Below are 14,934 nucleotides of genomic sequence, written 5' to 3'. Positions count from 1 at the left end.
TTTGTATCACTCATTGTGCCACAGATGTCCACTCCCCTCAAATATTTAATCAAAATGTTTCCTAGGACAGAGCCACAACTCTGGGGCACATCACTTAAGCCATACCCCAAAATGAGCTGGCACCAAAATTTTAGTCTCTACTTTCTGGGCTGTTTAGCAAAGTGATCTATTTTTTTTCTGTCAGCGACTTTAAATCATTTCAGACATGAGCTGGGTATAAATAAACAGTTATATGTACTGAGAATGTCCTAATGACACACAACCAGATGATACTACTTAGACACTAGTCATTATGTTACAAAAGGCTAGAAAGTTTCTCAGAAAAGGTTCTCACGCCAAAAGTTCAGATGTTATCAAAGAAAACCTCAGCTAAGGTAGCAGAGATGACCTTCCTTTTTCTTTCAAACCACATCCTACAGAGAATCTCCACACTTAAGTCCGATGAAGAGGAATAAGGTCAGGGACAGGGGCAGGGGCTCAGAACCCCACTTGCTTGGCTTTCACTTTTCTCCTGTCCCCTGAAACAGCCCCTTCATGCTTCTTTATAGGGCCCTAGGGCTGCACAAAACAATATGAAGGCATGATTCAAAACTTTGCATTTGCCTCCCTCCCACAGTTCTAATTCTGTATTTTCCTTCATCTGCCTTGATCTTTCTCTTACCATCCCTCCATATTGCCTTTCCTCTCTTTCTCTTCCGTTTCTCTCACCTTTCTCTTCGGTTTTCACATTTTGATCTGTTTTCCTCTGCTAAGCAGGGAAGAGATGGTGGAAGGAAGGTTCCTGGGACGGTATTCTGAAGAACTGATCTCCCGTCGCTGCATGCATGCAATTGTGGTTGTCAGGATGTTATCAATGAAGTATAATCCAGCTACTGTTTTACTACTGGTCTTGCAAGCACAGAGCCTTGAATAAATGTAATTGTGTTTGCAGCCATCAGAGTGGGAGAGAACCCTATGGAAGGGGAAGTTATACAGAAACTTAGCTGAGGTGGTCTGGCCAGCTACACTTCTATCCGGAATGTCTCCTTCCTGTGGTAACATCTTGGACATTCCATGCACTGCTTCAACAAGGAAGAACTAGAAAACATACTTAAGAAAACTTTGTGAAACTGGGGCGGTGCATGGGTGGCACAGTCGGTTGAGCTTCTGACTCTTGGTTTCAGCTCAGGTGGTGGTCTCAGGGTCCAGGATTGAGCCCTGCCTCAGGCTCTCTGCTCAGCAGGGAGTCTGCATAAGACTGTCTCCCTCTGTCCCTCCTCACCCTGCTCGATCACTCTCTCATAAAAGAATGAATGAATGAATAGAAAAATTTGTGAAACTCCCACATAAATGATAGTTTGAGGCCACATAGTTACAATGACAAGGACTTTGGAGTCATAATTTCAGAGTTAAAGTTCTGGTTGTTATTTTTTAGCTGTGAGACACAGAGCTACTGACATGACATTTTCTGAGTTATTTTCTCAACTGTAAAATGACTATTATCATAGATGCTCTAACCCTGTGAAATTAGATAATCTATGTGCAAATGCTTCGACCATTCTAAACCCCAATACATATATTATCTGTGTTTTCCATCTTTTCCCAGATTAGTTAATTTGTCAACTCTTATAAAACTCCTTTTTTTTTTTTACCTGAGACCTTTGCCCTTCCTTCTTGTTTCCTAGAAATATGTCAAAGAAGATACATTTTCTTGGTAATAAGCATCATCCTCTTTACTAGAGAGCTCAAGTCTATGCTCCGTCCACTTTGCTCTTTACTTACCTCCTGTGAATGAAATTTGTATCACATTCCAGAGAACCCCTGGTCTGTGTCAGCTGCTCTAGAGTACCCTGAGACTATATCCGAATGAGCCACTCCAGGGGAGTCCTAAAATATGGCTATATCCGTGCAAATCATTTCAGAAAAGCCCTGGATTGTGTCTGTGCCAATCATTTCAAAGGTACTCTGGGTTGTACTTGTCTCAGTCCTCATTGCTGGTGAACCCTGGGGTTCTGCCATGTCACATTCTCTGAGAAACTTTGTCCAGGGCTGTGCCAGACACCCCAGGTAGATCCTGGGCTGTGGGTGAGTCAGTCCCTGTAAAGAAGCCCTGAGTTGTGCAGCATTAGTCATTCCAAAGAAGCTCTGAGCTGGGCCTGTGTCAATCACTCTAGAGGATTCCACGCTGGGTCTCAGGACTATTTTGGTCCCTGCTGTTTACTGTAATAGAGTGATTCCCCGAATGCTTCCTCTTCCTCAGGTCAAGTCATAGGTTCACTTTCTGACAGGTGTGAGTTTTGAGGAATTCCTAGGAGTGCAAAAATTTGTGAAGGTTCTGCAATCTCATAAATAGAGGAAGATCTTTGCTGCAGCTCCAACTTTCCTGCACTCATGAGGCTACGAGAGCGAAGGGAAAAAACTTAAGGGTCTGTCTATTCTCTAAGGTTTGCACCAGAGAAAGATTAGAAGAGCATGCCAGTGTCCTTTTTCCCCCTCAGCTTTATTGAGACAAATTGACGTATAACATTGTGTAAGTTTAAGGTATATAATATGATGATTTGATACATGTATTTATATTGGAATGATTAGCACAATAGAGTTAGTTAACATGTCCATTACTTCACATAATTACCTTTCTGTATATGCGTGTGGTGAAAACCTTTAAGATCCACTCTCTCAGCAACTTTCAAGTATATAATACAGTAATGTTAATGATAGCCACTATGCTGTGTATTTGATCCCCACAGCTTATTCATCCTATAACTGAGTTTGTACCCTTTGACCAACATCACCCTACCCCAACCCCTGTTAACCACTATCCTACTCTCTTTTCCTTTGATTTCGGCTTTTTTCAGATTACACATAGAAGTGAGATCATATAGTATTTGTCTTTCTTCGACTTCTTTAGCATAATGCTCTTGAGGTCCATCCATGTTGTCCAATGGCAGGATTTCCTTCTTTGTTATGGGTGATTAATATCCCATCCTATATATCCACACAAATGCCACATTTTCTTTATCCTTTCACCTGTAAATGGACACTTAGGTTGTTCCCATGTCTTGGCTATCGGGAAAAATGCTATAACGAACATGGGAGTGCAGGCGTCTCTTTAAGACAGTGATTTCATTTCTTTCGTGCCAGATTCTTTTACATCTCCCCTCACTTTTGATTCTCATTGGGCTGGTTCTTTGGGAATGTTTCTGACCTGGACTCAGTTTTCAGGCATGGAGAGGAGAACTTGTTAATCTGTCTAAGCCAAGTGGAGAATATTAATGAAAACCATAAGCAGTTGATGGGGGTATTGTTGGTTGAGGAACTATTAACTCCTGGTTAAGATGAAAAGAAGAAAGTCTGACTAACAGTCTTAAAATCCTCACCCTTCTGGAGTAAGAATTGAAGTTGAAGGAGTAAGATGATGTCCATGCTTTGAGATAAAATTTCCCCAAGCTGATTAGGGCTTCATCCAAAGACCCTAATGCATATCTGAACATTTCTTATAGTGCTTCTAAAACAGAAATTTTATTGCATGTTCCTTACTGAAAGCGGTAACCATATCTGACTTCATTATTGTTTGCTTAGTATTTAACATAGTGCCTGCAAATATGTGCTCGAATTTTTGCACAAGCTGTATTTAAAATACTGACCTTCTGCATCGTCCTTCACCTATATGATCTGGGATTTTCCATTTCAATTAATTAGGATGGCACATTCATCTTGCAGTTTGCTCTAGGGAAGTGTACCATATTTCCAACAAAAGTGATAACAAAGGTGGCTCAGTGGATAAAAACGAATAGCTATTTATTCTTCCCCCAATAACCTTTCTCTTTGTCTAGTATATAACATAAATTTCTGTTAGTTCCCATGTTTACTTGGAATTACAACCAAAAGTAGTGTGAGAATAGAAATAGCTACATGAGTTCTCTCTGCCATTCTTCCTCTCATCCTTTCCCTCTTCTCAAATACTGAGTACTTGCATTTGGAGGAGGAAAAATTGTATTACAGGCTCCAATGGCTAATAAGCAAATGCACAAGGTCCACTTTGAATGTTTGTTCATTCATTCAACAAATAATTCTTGGATGCCTAACATGAACCAGGCAGTGGAGTTTCAGTAGGAAATTTTATAAACATTGTTCTTGTCCTCATGGAACATACGGTTTAAATGAGAAGACAAATATTAAAGAACCATATAAAAATGTGAAATTACAACTGTGATGGATATGTAACTAGGAGAAAATGATGTAGCTACAAAAATAGCATCACCATTTCCCATTTCTCTGGACATAACTCTGAGTAGGGACTGGATTACAATTTAATAAAGTTATGAGCAACAATCCCAAAGTTTCAGCCATGTCTTCGCCTAAGACAAAAGCCTTTCAAGTATAAATTAATCATCACGAGCTATTTTCTCACTCCCAGCAATCCCAAAGAGGCCTCTGTAAAAGTGGAAGATGAAAGGAAGTATCATTGCCCTATATAATGATGTGTGGTTCTGAGTCTATTGTGAAAAATAAAGATGCCTTGAAAATGATGAATTAAATAAGAAAATATTTATTTCATACTTATATGTTTGACTCCATTGTTTCTGATGAACGATGCATATCTTGGGAGATGAGTTTGGATTTGTGTGTTTGATTCAAACTACTCATCTGGAAAAAAATAAATGTATCAAAATTCACACTGCTGGGTAGATGTTGAACTTGGAGAGGTTGCTGTATGTTGAACTCAGGTCTAGATTTAGCGTTTCAGTAGTTATTTTTTTCAATGACCATTTTTTAATGTTCTGATTAGAGACTTTGGAGTTTTTTCTTGACCCAAACACTCAGATGATGAATAGCACTTCTGAAGGGCAGACTGCAGTAGACAATGCTGGAGTTTCTCTTCAATCCTCCTCGGTCATTTTGACTAGCTCTGAGCATCCTTTGTCAGCTTCTGAAATCTTTACTTCTAGTAGCATGTACCTGAGACCTTCAGAAGAATGACCCTAAGGCACTGGGAGAGTGGTGCCTGGGAGATTAATTCTCACTCTTCCCTACCCACCAGTCTGCCAGGAGCCAGTGGATGACTGGAATGAAAGTACAAAAGCCTACTTCTTATGACTAAGCTTTATTTATGCTCTGGAGCTCCCAGCTGTATTAGGCTGAGTCTGGGATTGCACCAAAATTATGTTTGCGTAGCTTCTTCTCCATTCCTACTCTATTTTCCCCCACTCATTTAATGATTTCTCCTTAATAACTCACTTGCACTTGAGTCCTTGGTTCCATATCTGGTTCTGGGACAACCTGATGAAAGCAACTAGTCTCAAGACAAGTTCAGTTATTGCAAGTTTGGGGAAGATGTTTCTAAAAGGTGAAAGAAGATTCATAGCAGGGATATGAAGGAAAAGGCTTGACCTTCCAGAAAAAATCTCTTTCATACCTTTTTCATGGGTCTCCTCCAGACTTTCAGAACACCTATACTCTACTGCAGGAATTGGTCTTGCTCTAGAATCAAATCCCCTTTCTTGAGCACTGTATTTCCTCACATGCAATCCACCATCAAATCCTATCAATTCTTCCTCTAAAAATTATTTAGAATTAATTTCTACAGATACCTGATAAATTACATTCTTTATTCCAAGTCACCACCATTTCTCAACCAGATTACCCATTCATTTATTCATCTTTCATACACTATTGAAAAATTGGAGAATAATTTCATTATAATGTAAATTTTGTATTGGGCAAAGTAAATCAGAATAGATAAAGTGATATCCTTCAACACTGAAGTGAAAGTCATAAGACCTTGGCATCTCCTAACTATGACTGTACTTGAGGCTCCATTCACAAAGGGGAGCATCTCTTGTTTTGTGCAGCTTTTGGTTCCTGGAAAGTGGCACTGACTCTCATGACCATATAAGGGCTGCCCCACTGGTTCAGAGCATCACATCATCTGCATTATCTTGGCACCAAATATCCTTTTACTAAATAAACCATCACTGACATTTTCATTCTATTGTTACTATGCATGTTAACTATCTACTGTGGCAACCTCCAGTATCACTGAACTGCATGTCTGAGCAGTCTATGTTGTCTCTCCAAGTACCAGCTGTGTTTCTGTTAAAACTCTGGCTTCGGAGTTGCATATATTCTGAGTGGTCTGCCCTAATCCCATTTTCCCACAGTATTTTCAGTGTAGAGTTTTTCAGAACATAAGTTTTTCAGGAATGCCCACATCATATAAAACAGAAATACTTGTGCAACTTTCATTTTCAAAGAGTTACAGGTACACTGGGGGAAGACAAACATGTAAAAACAAGTACAGCATAGTTTATCCAAAATTTAACATATCTGTTGATAAAATTGGAATAGATGCATGTAGGAGAGAATGATTTATGCTGCTTGAGGGATCACAGTGGGACCTTAAAAGATGAGATGGATCTGTCTAAAATAAAGATGGAAAGAACCTTTCAAGTAAAGAAAATAGAGTACCAAGCATCACCAGCTGCTAATCACCTAAACTATTAACTCAGAAATCTGAATTAAATTCACCATTTTCTCAACTTACTCAAATATTTCTTCCATATTCTTCAAAATTTATTTCCTTCAAGTTAAAATTTTACTTATTTTTTGCCTATTATATAAGCAAAATTTCAAATGTTTGATAACAAATGTTATTGACGTGGCTGTGGGGAAACAAGAACACTTGTAAACTTCTGGTGGGAGTGTAAAATGGTACAATCAGTTTTGAGGGAAATGTGCCAATATATAACAACATGATACACATATTTACCCTTTTCCCAATTTCCAGATTTCCGTCTGTCAGATATACTGGCAAAAATATGAAAATGCTTATATAAAGCTATTTTTTATAGCATGATTTGTAATTGTAAAAGATTCATTAAGTAAACTATGGTATATCTAGAAAACAGAGTACTATGAAATTATAAAAAGAATGAGAAATATTTTTGTGGTTAAAGAAGAGCTAATGTTGCAGTTAACTAGATCCATTTTAAACTTTGATGAAAACAGAATCATAAGACATTAAGGAGCGCATGTGATGTAATGAGTACTGGGTATTATATAAGACTGATGAATCACTGACCTCTACCTCTGAAACTAATAATACATTATATGTTAATTAATTGCATTTAAATCTCAAAAAACAGAATCACAATAACAACATGGATGGGACTGGAGGAGATTATGCTAAGTGAAATAAGTCAAGCAGAGAAAGACAATTATCATATGGTTTCACTCATTTATGGAACATAAGAAATAGGAAGATCGGTGGGAGAAGGAAGGGAAGAATGAAGGGGGGATAAACAGAAGGGGGAATCAACCATGAGAGACTGTGGAATCTCGGAAACAAACTGAGGGCTTCAGAGGGGAGGGGGGTGGGGGATTGGGATAGGCTGGTGATGGGTATTAAGGAGGGCACGTATTGCATGGTGCACTGGGTGTTATACGCAAATAATGAATCATGGAACATTACATCAAAAACTAAGGATATACTGTATGGTGACTAATATAACATAATAAAAAGTTATTATTAAAAAAAGAATTTTAAAAAAAGAAAGAAATTTATAACATTACTTCAACAAGGTTTAAGAACCTGAATATGGGATAGAGAGAGAGCCCACGGAAGCTCAGCTCATTCTTCCTGGGAACAATAGAGTAAGAAATAAAATGATTGTGGGGGTTATAACGGTGTAAGCATAGAGATTATCAATACACTTTCCTATATTCATAACACATGCCAGTGAGCTTAGAACTGCTTCAAGGGCATGCGAACTGAAGTAAGACAATGATGAAAGTTATGCATGGGAGGGATCATATGGTGGTTTTCTATCTGATGAATGGAGTCAGATCTGCCAAAAGGAAGAGAAAGTGACATGATGATTTTTACCGATTTTGTCCTGCTATTAAATGTGTTCCCACATTAGGATTATAAGCAGTTTTAAAATATTCAAAATGTGGACATAGGAATATGAATATCTGGAATTACTTGGCACAGAATTGTTGAAATACCAACAAGAAAAATAAAATAAGCCTACAATGATCAGATGAGTTTTCCATGTGGTAGCAATAGGTCTTATCCACTTCTGTGCTCTTTTCCCTGCACTGAGCTTCAGCAGTTGGGTTTCATCCCAACAGAGAAGGGAAGAGAGCAGGAGAATCCCAAATAGGAAATTGATTGCTCCCCATTCAGTACACATTACTCTTCTTAATGTCTATGGGATGACATTTCTAAGGCCTAAAGCCTTGTGGAGGGTCCGGCCAAGGGCATTCTTCACCTCATTATTTCTCAGGCTATAGATGATGGGGTTCAACATGGGAGTCACAACAGTGTAGGACAATGACAGCAACTTTTTGCTCTCAGGAGAATTATTGGATTTAGGCCGGAAGTAGGTGAGGCTTAAAGATACGTAGAACAGGGAGACAACAAGGAGGTGGGAGGAACAGGTAGAGAAGGCTTTATGCTTCCCCTTAGCTGATGGAATCTTAAGGATGGCAGCAGCAATGTGAGTATAGGAACACAGGATCAGCAAGCAGGGTGTCATGACAACAAGAATGGTTCCAACAATTGCATAGATCTCAAACAGTGCTGTGTCTGCACAGACCAGCCTCAGCACAGGTGGGCTGTCACAGAAGAAGTGATTCACCTTGTTGGTGCCACAGAATGGAAAGCTGAAGAGCCACGTGGTCTGCACAGTAGCTACGGGAAAGCCTGGAAACCAGGAGGCAATAGCCAGTTTGGCACGTGTCCTTTGGTTCATGATGACTGCGTAGTGCAAGGGACTGCAGATGGCTACATAGCGGTCATATGCCATGGTGGCCAGGAGGAAGCATTCATCAACTCCAAAGAAGAAGGAGAAATACATCTGTGTGGCACAGCCAAGGAAGGAGATGGTTGTGTCCCAGGCAAGCAGGGTCCCCAGCATCTTGGGCACAATGACTAGGTTGAGGCCAATCTCTAAAAAGGACAAGTTCCTGAGGAAGAAGTACATGGGACTGTGCAGCATGGGGTCAGCCAAGGTAACCAGAATGATGAGGCTGTTTCCCATTAGGGTGACCAGGTAGATGATTAGAAATGTCAGGAAGAGTAATGACTGTATTTCAGTAGGTAGGGAAGAGAAGCTCATGAGGATAAACTCCCCAACTCTTGTCCAGTTTCCTCCAGCCATAGATGTACAAATGAATCCCCAGCTGTGGTCATGAAGAGAGATTCTTGATTGGAAGAGTCAGACTCTGGATTTGATTTTCAGACTCTTTTTTAGTGTCAGGAAAAGAGGCAAGGTCAAGATCTCAGTTGGAAGAGGAAAGGCGTTGTATTCTCTAAGAATAAAGACACAGGGAAGAATGGCCAGTGTTTAAACTCAGAGATGGGCCTGGGCCAGCTTCTGGAGGATTTGATATTTCTTTATTTGTACATTAACGTATACAGAAAAGTTATACCAAACCAAAACTATAAGTCCCTGAAAGGGCCACCAACGGGCATATTTTGGGAGAAGTGATAGTCCCGAGAACATCTAATCTTTTGAGAAACAAGACCAATGTTCATGATTTCATTAAAAACACATACATGGGGGATGCCTGGGTGATTCATTCAGTTAAGTGTCAGCCTTTGGCTCAGGTCATGATCCCAGGGTCACGGGATTGAGTTCCTCATTGGGCTTCTTGCTCAGTGGGGAGCCTGCTTTTCCCTCTGCCCACTTCTTACTCTGTCACTCCCCTGCTTGTGTGCTCTCTCTCTCTATCTGACAAATAAATAAATAAAATCTTTAAAAAAATACCCCAATACATGTGCATTTATCAAAGCTTTAGGAATATATTTACAATTATAATGCAGAATAATTCATTAACAATTTTTCTACTCTTCATGAATCTTTCTTGCCAGCTGAAATTTGGGAGGTGAGTGAGGGGCTTAGTATGTATTGAGGACAGTTAACACATGCCTTTGTTTTGTCCTTTTATATGTGCCTTTTATAGGTGAGGAAACTGATCCCAGAGAAGTTAAAGAACAGCAATTAAAATGGTAAATCTCAAATCCAAAACAGATTTGTTGGATTCCAGAGTTCTCAGATTTCCACTGGACCATGCATCATTGGACTGCTCTGCCTTGATCTGAGGACCAACTCATTAATACTTAAGAAAATCAAAATAGGAATTTCTGCAAAATCACATTTTGTATTATTTATTTCTACTTTGTAATTTACTATCATATGCTCTTCTTTTCTTGTTATTTTGGTAATCTAGAATATTGAGTTCTAATAGAGGAATTATTAGATGAAATTGGAAAATAAATAAAAAAGAATTAGAGAAATAAAAAAAAAAGGTTTGGGAACTACTGTACAAAAAAAACCCACAAGCTTAAAAACAGAAATTAAAACATTAAGAGCAGTAGAAACCAGAATTGAAACAAAGTAGAAGACAAACAAACATGTGGTCCTTGTTTTGGATACATTCCAGCAATAGACTTTTATTCTATGCTCAACAATTTCGACCTTACTCTATAAAGAAAGCCATCTGAATATTTGGAAGCACAGGGGAGACGTTGTTATATATGCCATGCAGAAAGATCACTCTGACATTGAGAATGGACAGTATAGGGTGAAATTAGTGGAGTAATCAAATCTGTATACCCGAGATCAAGAAGACCAGATGGTATGTTCATCCCTATTTCATATATAATACGTTTTTAGGCAGTAGACAAACTAATGACATATATAATCCATTTTTAAGCAATAAAACTAATGAAGAGAGAGTAGACAAACTAATATTAGTCAGGTCATGGTGAGTAATTTGAATTTCAAGATTGTATTTAAAACTCTAAAACATCTATTCAGGAAGAGAAAATCATTTTTGACAAAGGATAATGATCAATCTAAGATATCTCTGAAACACCAAAAATTAAATGAAGCAATGTCTACAGCTTTGAACTCAAATTCAGAAAAACCAAATATAAGCTTCAAAAAAACAATAATAAAAGGATCACTGATGCAGCAAACAGAGGGTCTTAATTAGAAACTCCTACTGTCATTTAATACAACCCAGCCCTGTGCTTTTTGGAATAAGTAAATAGAGAAAATAAGTAAATAGAGAAATCATGAGAGGTATGAAGACAATAATCCAAATTAATGGGATGAATCCAAGACATCAGAATAGTTCTTCCCTTTCTTAAAAAAGAAACTAAAAGAAACTGAAGACACATTAATTTTTTTCAATATATACTCCCAAAAAATGCTATATGATATTAAATATTGAATAAGTAGTTATAAAAATGAGAGTCTTGGGTCAGAAAAGACCATGGTAGCTGGGGGGGGGGGGGCGGTGAGGATGGTGACCATGATTATAAAATTAAAAGGCTGTGGAGCATAGTGTTGGAAACTTAAGAAAACTGAATTGGTGAATTAGAATACAAGTTTGAGAAATTATACTCACATTACTGAGAAAAAATTTGAAAATAGGAAGATAATGAGAATAATGAAGTAAAGTACAGGAAATAAAATCAATTTGATAGGCATTCCAGAATGACATGACAAAGAAAAGAGAGACAATACTCAAAGAAGTACCAGGGGAAGAACAAACATCTCTGAGCTAAAGGAAGGCATGACTTTTTGAACTGAAAGAATCTCTAGGTACAAAACAAAATAAATTTAATAAGGTTTACACAAACATTTCTTTATATTAGTGAAAGTTTTCTTTTTTTAACTTGAAGAAAGGGAAAAATTCTGTTAAGTAACTGGACTGGAAAATGATAAAAATAAAACAAAAATAATTTTATTTTTTTATTTTTTTAAAAGATTTCATTTATTTATTTGACAGAGAGATAGCCAGCGAGAGAGGGAACACAAGCAGGGGAAGTGGGAGAGGAAGAAGCAGGCTCCCAGTGCTCCCGGTGGAGCAGGGAGCCTAATGCAGGGCTCGATCCCAGGACCCTGGGATCAGGCCCTGAGCTGAAGGCAGACACTTAACAACTGAGCCACCCAGGCGCCCCACAAAAGTAATTTTAATGACCCCTATAAACCACATCCAAACAAAAACTTTAGCTCAACTGTAAAGGAAAAGAAAATCAGAGAACTCTATTTCTAGGAAGATGGGAGAGATGTGCTTTTCCTTATTCTTTCCACTAAGTATAACTAAAACCCCTAGACATTATACATGAAAAGAGTGTAAGAAGATTATGAAAGATGGACAGAAGTTAGGGGAGCTAGGCATCTCAGAACCCAAGGAAGGTCATGGTAGTAAGTCCATTGGGATTTAATTTTGCCTCATATAACCCAGACTACTTTCTCAATATAACCTGAATATCTATGTAAAAAATAACAGTCAACACTATACTTACAAGTAAAATATTAGAGCAGAGATTCTTAAATTCAGGAGATCATGCAATCTTTTGAGAATCTGACAAAAACTATGGAATCTTTCTCCTTCAAAAAATATGTATAATATTGTATGCATTTTGGAAGAAGTCTCAGATCTCCTGAAGTCCTTCTGGAGACTCCCAACTTAGTTTCACAATAAATTTTGGAGATTTTGGCCAATGCAATTAGACCAGGAAAATAAATGAGAAGTAAATATTAGAAAGAAAAAGATGACATTATTATTAAAAGAAGATGAAAAACTATCAATATTAAGAGATTCAATTGGTTGGCCAGTTTCAGGATTGACATAGCAAATAAGTGGTTTTCCAATATTCATGAAAAAAAGCTAAGTAGGGAAAAAGTTTCACTGTATCATTAAAATACAGAGTACTTCAGAATAAGCATGTTAAAAGTAGACATGCCCTTATGGAATGTAATGTACTTACATAATGTTAGAAAACTGTCTTAGACAAATTGAGTGCTATATTGTCTTTATGAAGAAAACAATAGTGTTATAAAGATGCCAATTACCAACAAATAAAAAAGTAAATTTAATTTAATTCCAAAACATTAAGAAAAGTAGAACAAGAAGTATATACACAGTCAGATATTAGAACATATTATAATACTACTTTACAATGTTTTATTATATTCTCTCTTAATATTCAAATGTTTTATTATGTTTATGTGTGCATGCTTTGAAGAATTGTACTTTAGGCAAATAATTGAAACAGAATGACTCCCAACAGTAGTGCTTATATGAGACAAATTCAATAAACAGCTTCAGGTCAACTTGAGGGGAAAATAAATGTTACATTCTCACCTTAAACAATACACCAAAATACATCAAATATGGATGATTTAAGTGTAAATAGGAAGCCATAGTTGAATTTGAAAAAAAATGTATGTTAATATTTACATTAGCTTTCTGATGAAGGTCTTTTGCAGCATAAACTCTAAAACAGAATCTAAAAAAGATAAGATTCATTGATTTGAACATATAAAATTAAATGTTTGAACATTAAAAGCCTAACATAGAAATTAAAGATAAATTCCAAATAGGGACAATATATATAAGATAAATTTTAAGAGATTGTTGTGGTTTATCCAAGAGAAAATTAGGTAAAGCTATAATCATTCAATTCACATAATCAGAAATCAAATGCCAAAAAAACATGAAAAATATTCAAATTAATCAGAAATGAAATACAATTTTTAACAAGAGATTATATTTCTCAAAAATTTAAAATATTAATTATTTATTTTGGGTAAAAGTGAAAGAATATAAACATTTGAACATTGTAGGTCCAAATAATAGGGGGATTTCACAGTATGTATCAGAGACTCTGAACTAGCAATTCCATGTCTACAATTTTAGATTAAGATTATGTGTAAATTTCATCTGCTAGAATTCTCCTCTCAACTCTATTTACAATAGAGTAATTGAAACAAATAATAAAGGATAGTCTAAATGTATAAAAATAGATCAGTGAAATAAATTGTACTATATCTACACTATGGAATGCTATGAATTCTTTGTATGAGTTTCAGAGGTAGAATTTAGTGATTCATCAGTTGCATATAACACCCAGTGCTCATTACATCAAGTGCCCTACTTAATGCCCATCACCCAATTATCCCTTCCCCCACCAACCTCCCCTCCAGCAACCTTCAGTTTGTTTCCTACAGTTCAGCATCTCTTATAGTTCTCCTCCCTCTCAATTTTCATCTTATTTTGTTTTTCCTTCCCTTCCCCTCTGTTCATTTGTTTTATTTCTTAAATTCCACCTATGAATGAAATCATATGGTATGAAGCAATTTTAAAGTATGTTGTAAGAATATCAAATGACATGGGAAAATATTCAATATGTTTTGCAAAGTTGATAAATTAGGCTACGAAATAGTATGTTCAATGTAAGACAGTTATTTCAAAATGAAAATTTATATATATGCATACATGCATGAATATACATATAGAAACCTTCAGTTCTATTCTTTTGTTAATATCTTAGTAATATAATTACAAGTGCTTTAAATTTCTTCTTTGTATTTTATATTTTTATACTATCTACAGTGAAATATATTGGTTTTTATTTGAAGAACAAATACTTGGACATAATAAGGAATAGCATACTTATAACGCACACACAAAAAAACCCATGAATAAAAGGTAAAAATGGCAAACAGAAAAATATTTGCAGTAATGGCCACAAATAAAAAGCATTTCTCTACTTGATAAGTAATGAGTCACATAAATAATTTTTTAAAAGACATGACCTCCCCAAAAAAGAAAGAAAAGATGCAAAATTTTATTTCACCAAAAAGTGCCAATGGCCAGTAGCATATAAAAATTCTTCTATTTTGCTAGTAATAAAATTAAAAATTAACATAGAAATTCAATTTCTTCATCAAATTTGAAAAATTGAAAAATATTCAGTGTTAGTCAGGGGCAGTAAAGTAAGCAATATCTTATTTTGTTTAGGGCTGTGTAATTTAATCTCTCTAAAAATTAGGCACAATTGGGTGAGGATTCTCTACTGTTCATACATTTTGATGCAAGAACTCTTCTGTTGAAGAGATGGAGGCAATGATTTTACATGTAAGTTTGTTC

The 14,934-nt window shown here is 36.6% G+C and overlaps 1 protein-coding gene across 1 annotated transcript; it reads right to left on the bottom strand.

Moving 5' to 3' along the window:
* Window positions 1-8,189: 8,189 nt before the first annotated feature.
* LOC113245802 (olfactory receptor 10A2) lies at window positions 8,190-9,143 on the bottom strand. The gene has a single exon (XM_026486105.3). The coding sequence runs from the start codon at window positions 9,141-9,143 to the stop codon at window positions 8,190-8,192; it is 954 nt and encodes a 317-aa protein (XP_026341890.1).
* Window positions 9,144-14,934: the final 5,791 nt, after the last annotated feature.

This window comes from Ursus arctos, unplaced genomic scaffold (assembly GCF_023065955.2).
Source record: "Ursus arctos isolate Adak ecotype North America unplaced genomic scaffold, UrsArc2.0 scaffold_22, whole genome shotgun sequence".
NCBI lineage: Eukaryota > Metazoa > Chordata > Mammalia > Carnivora > Ursidae > Ursus > Ursus arctos.
Note: the sequence above shows the minus strand (reverse complement) of the source record. Positions and strands in the feature narration are given on the sequence as shown.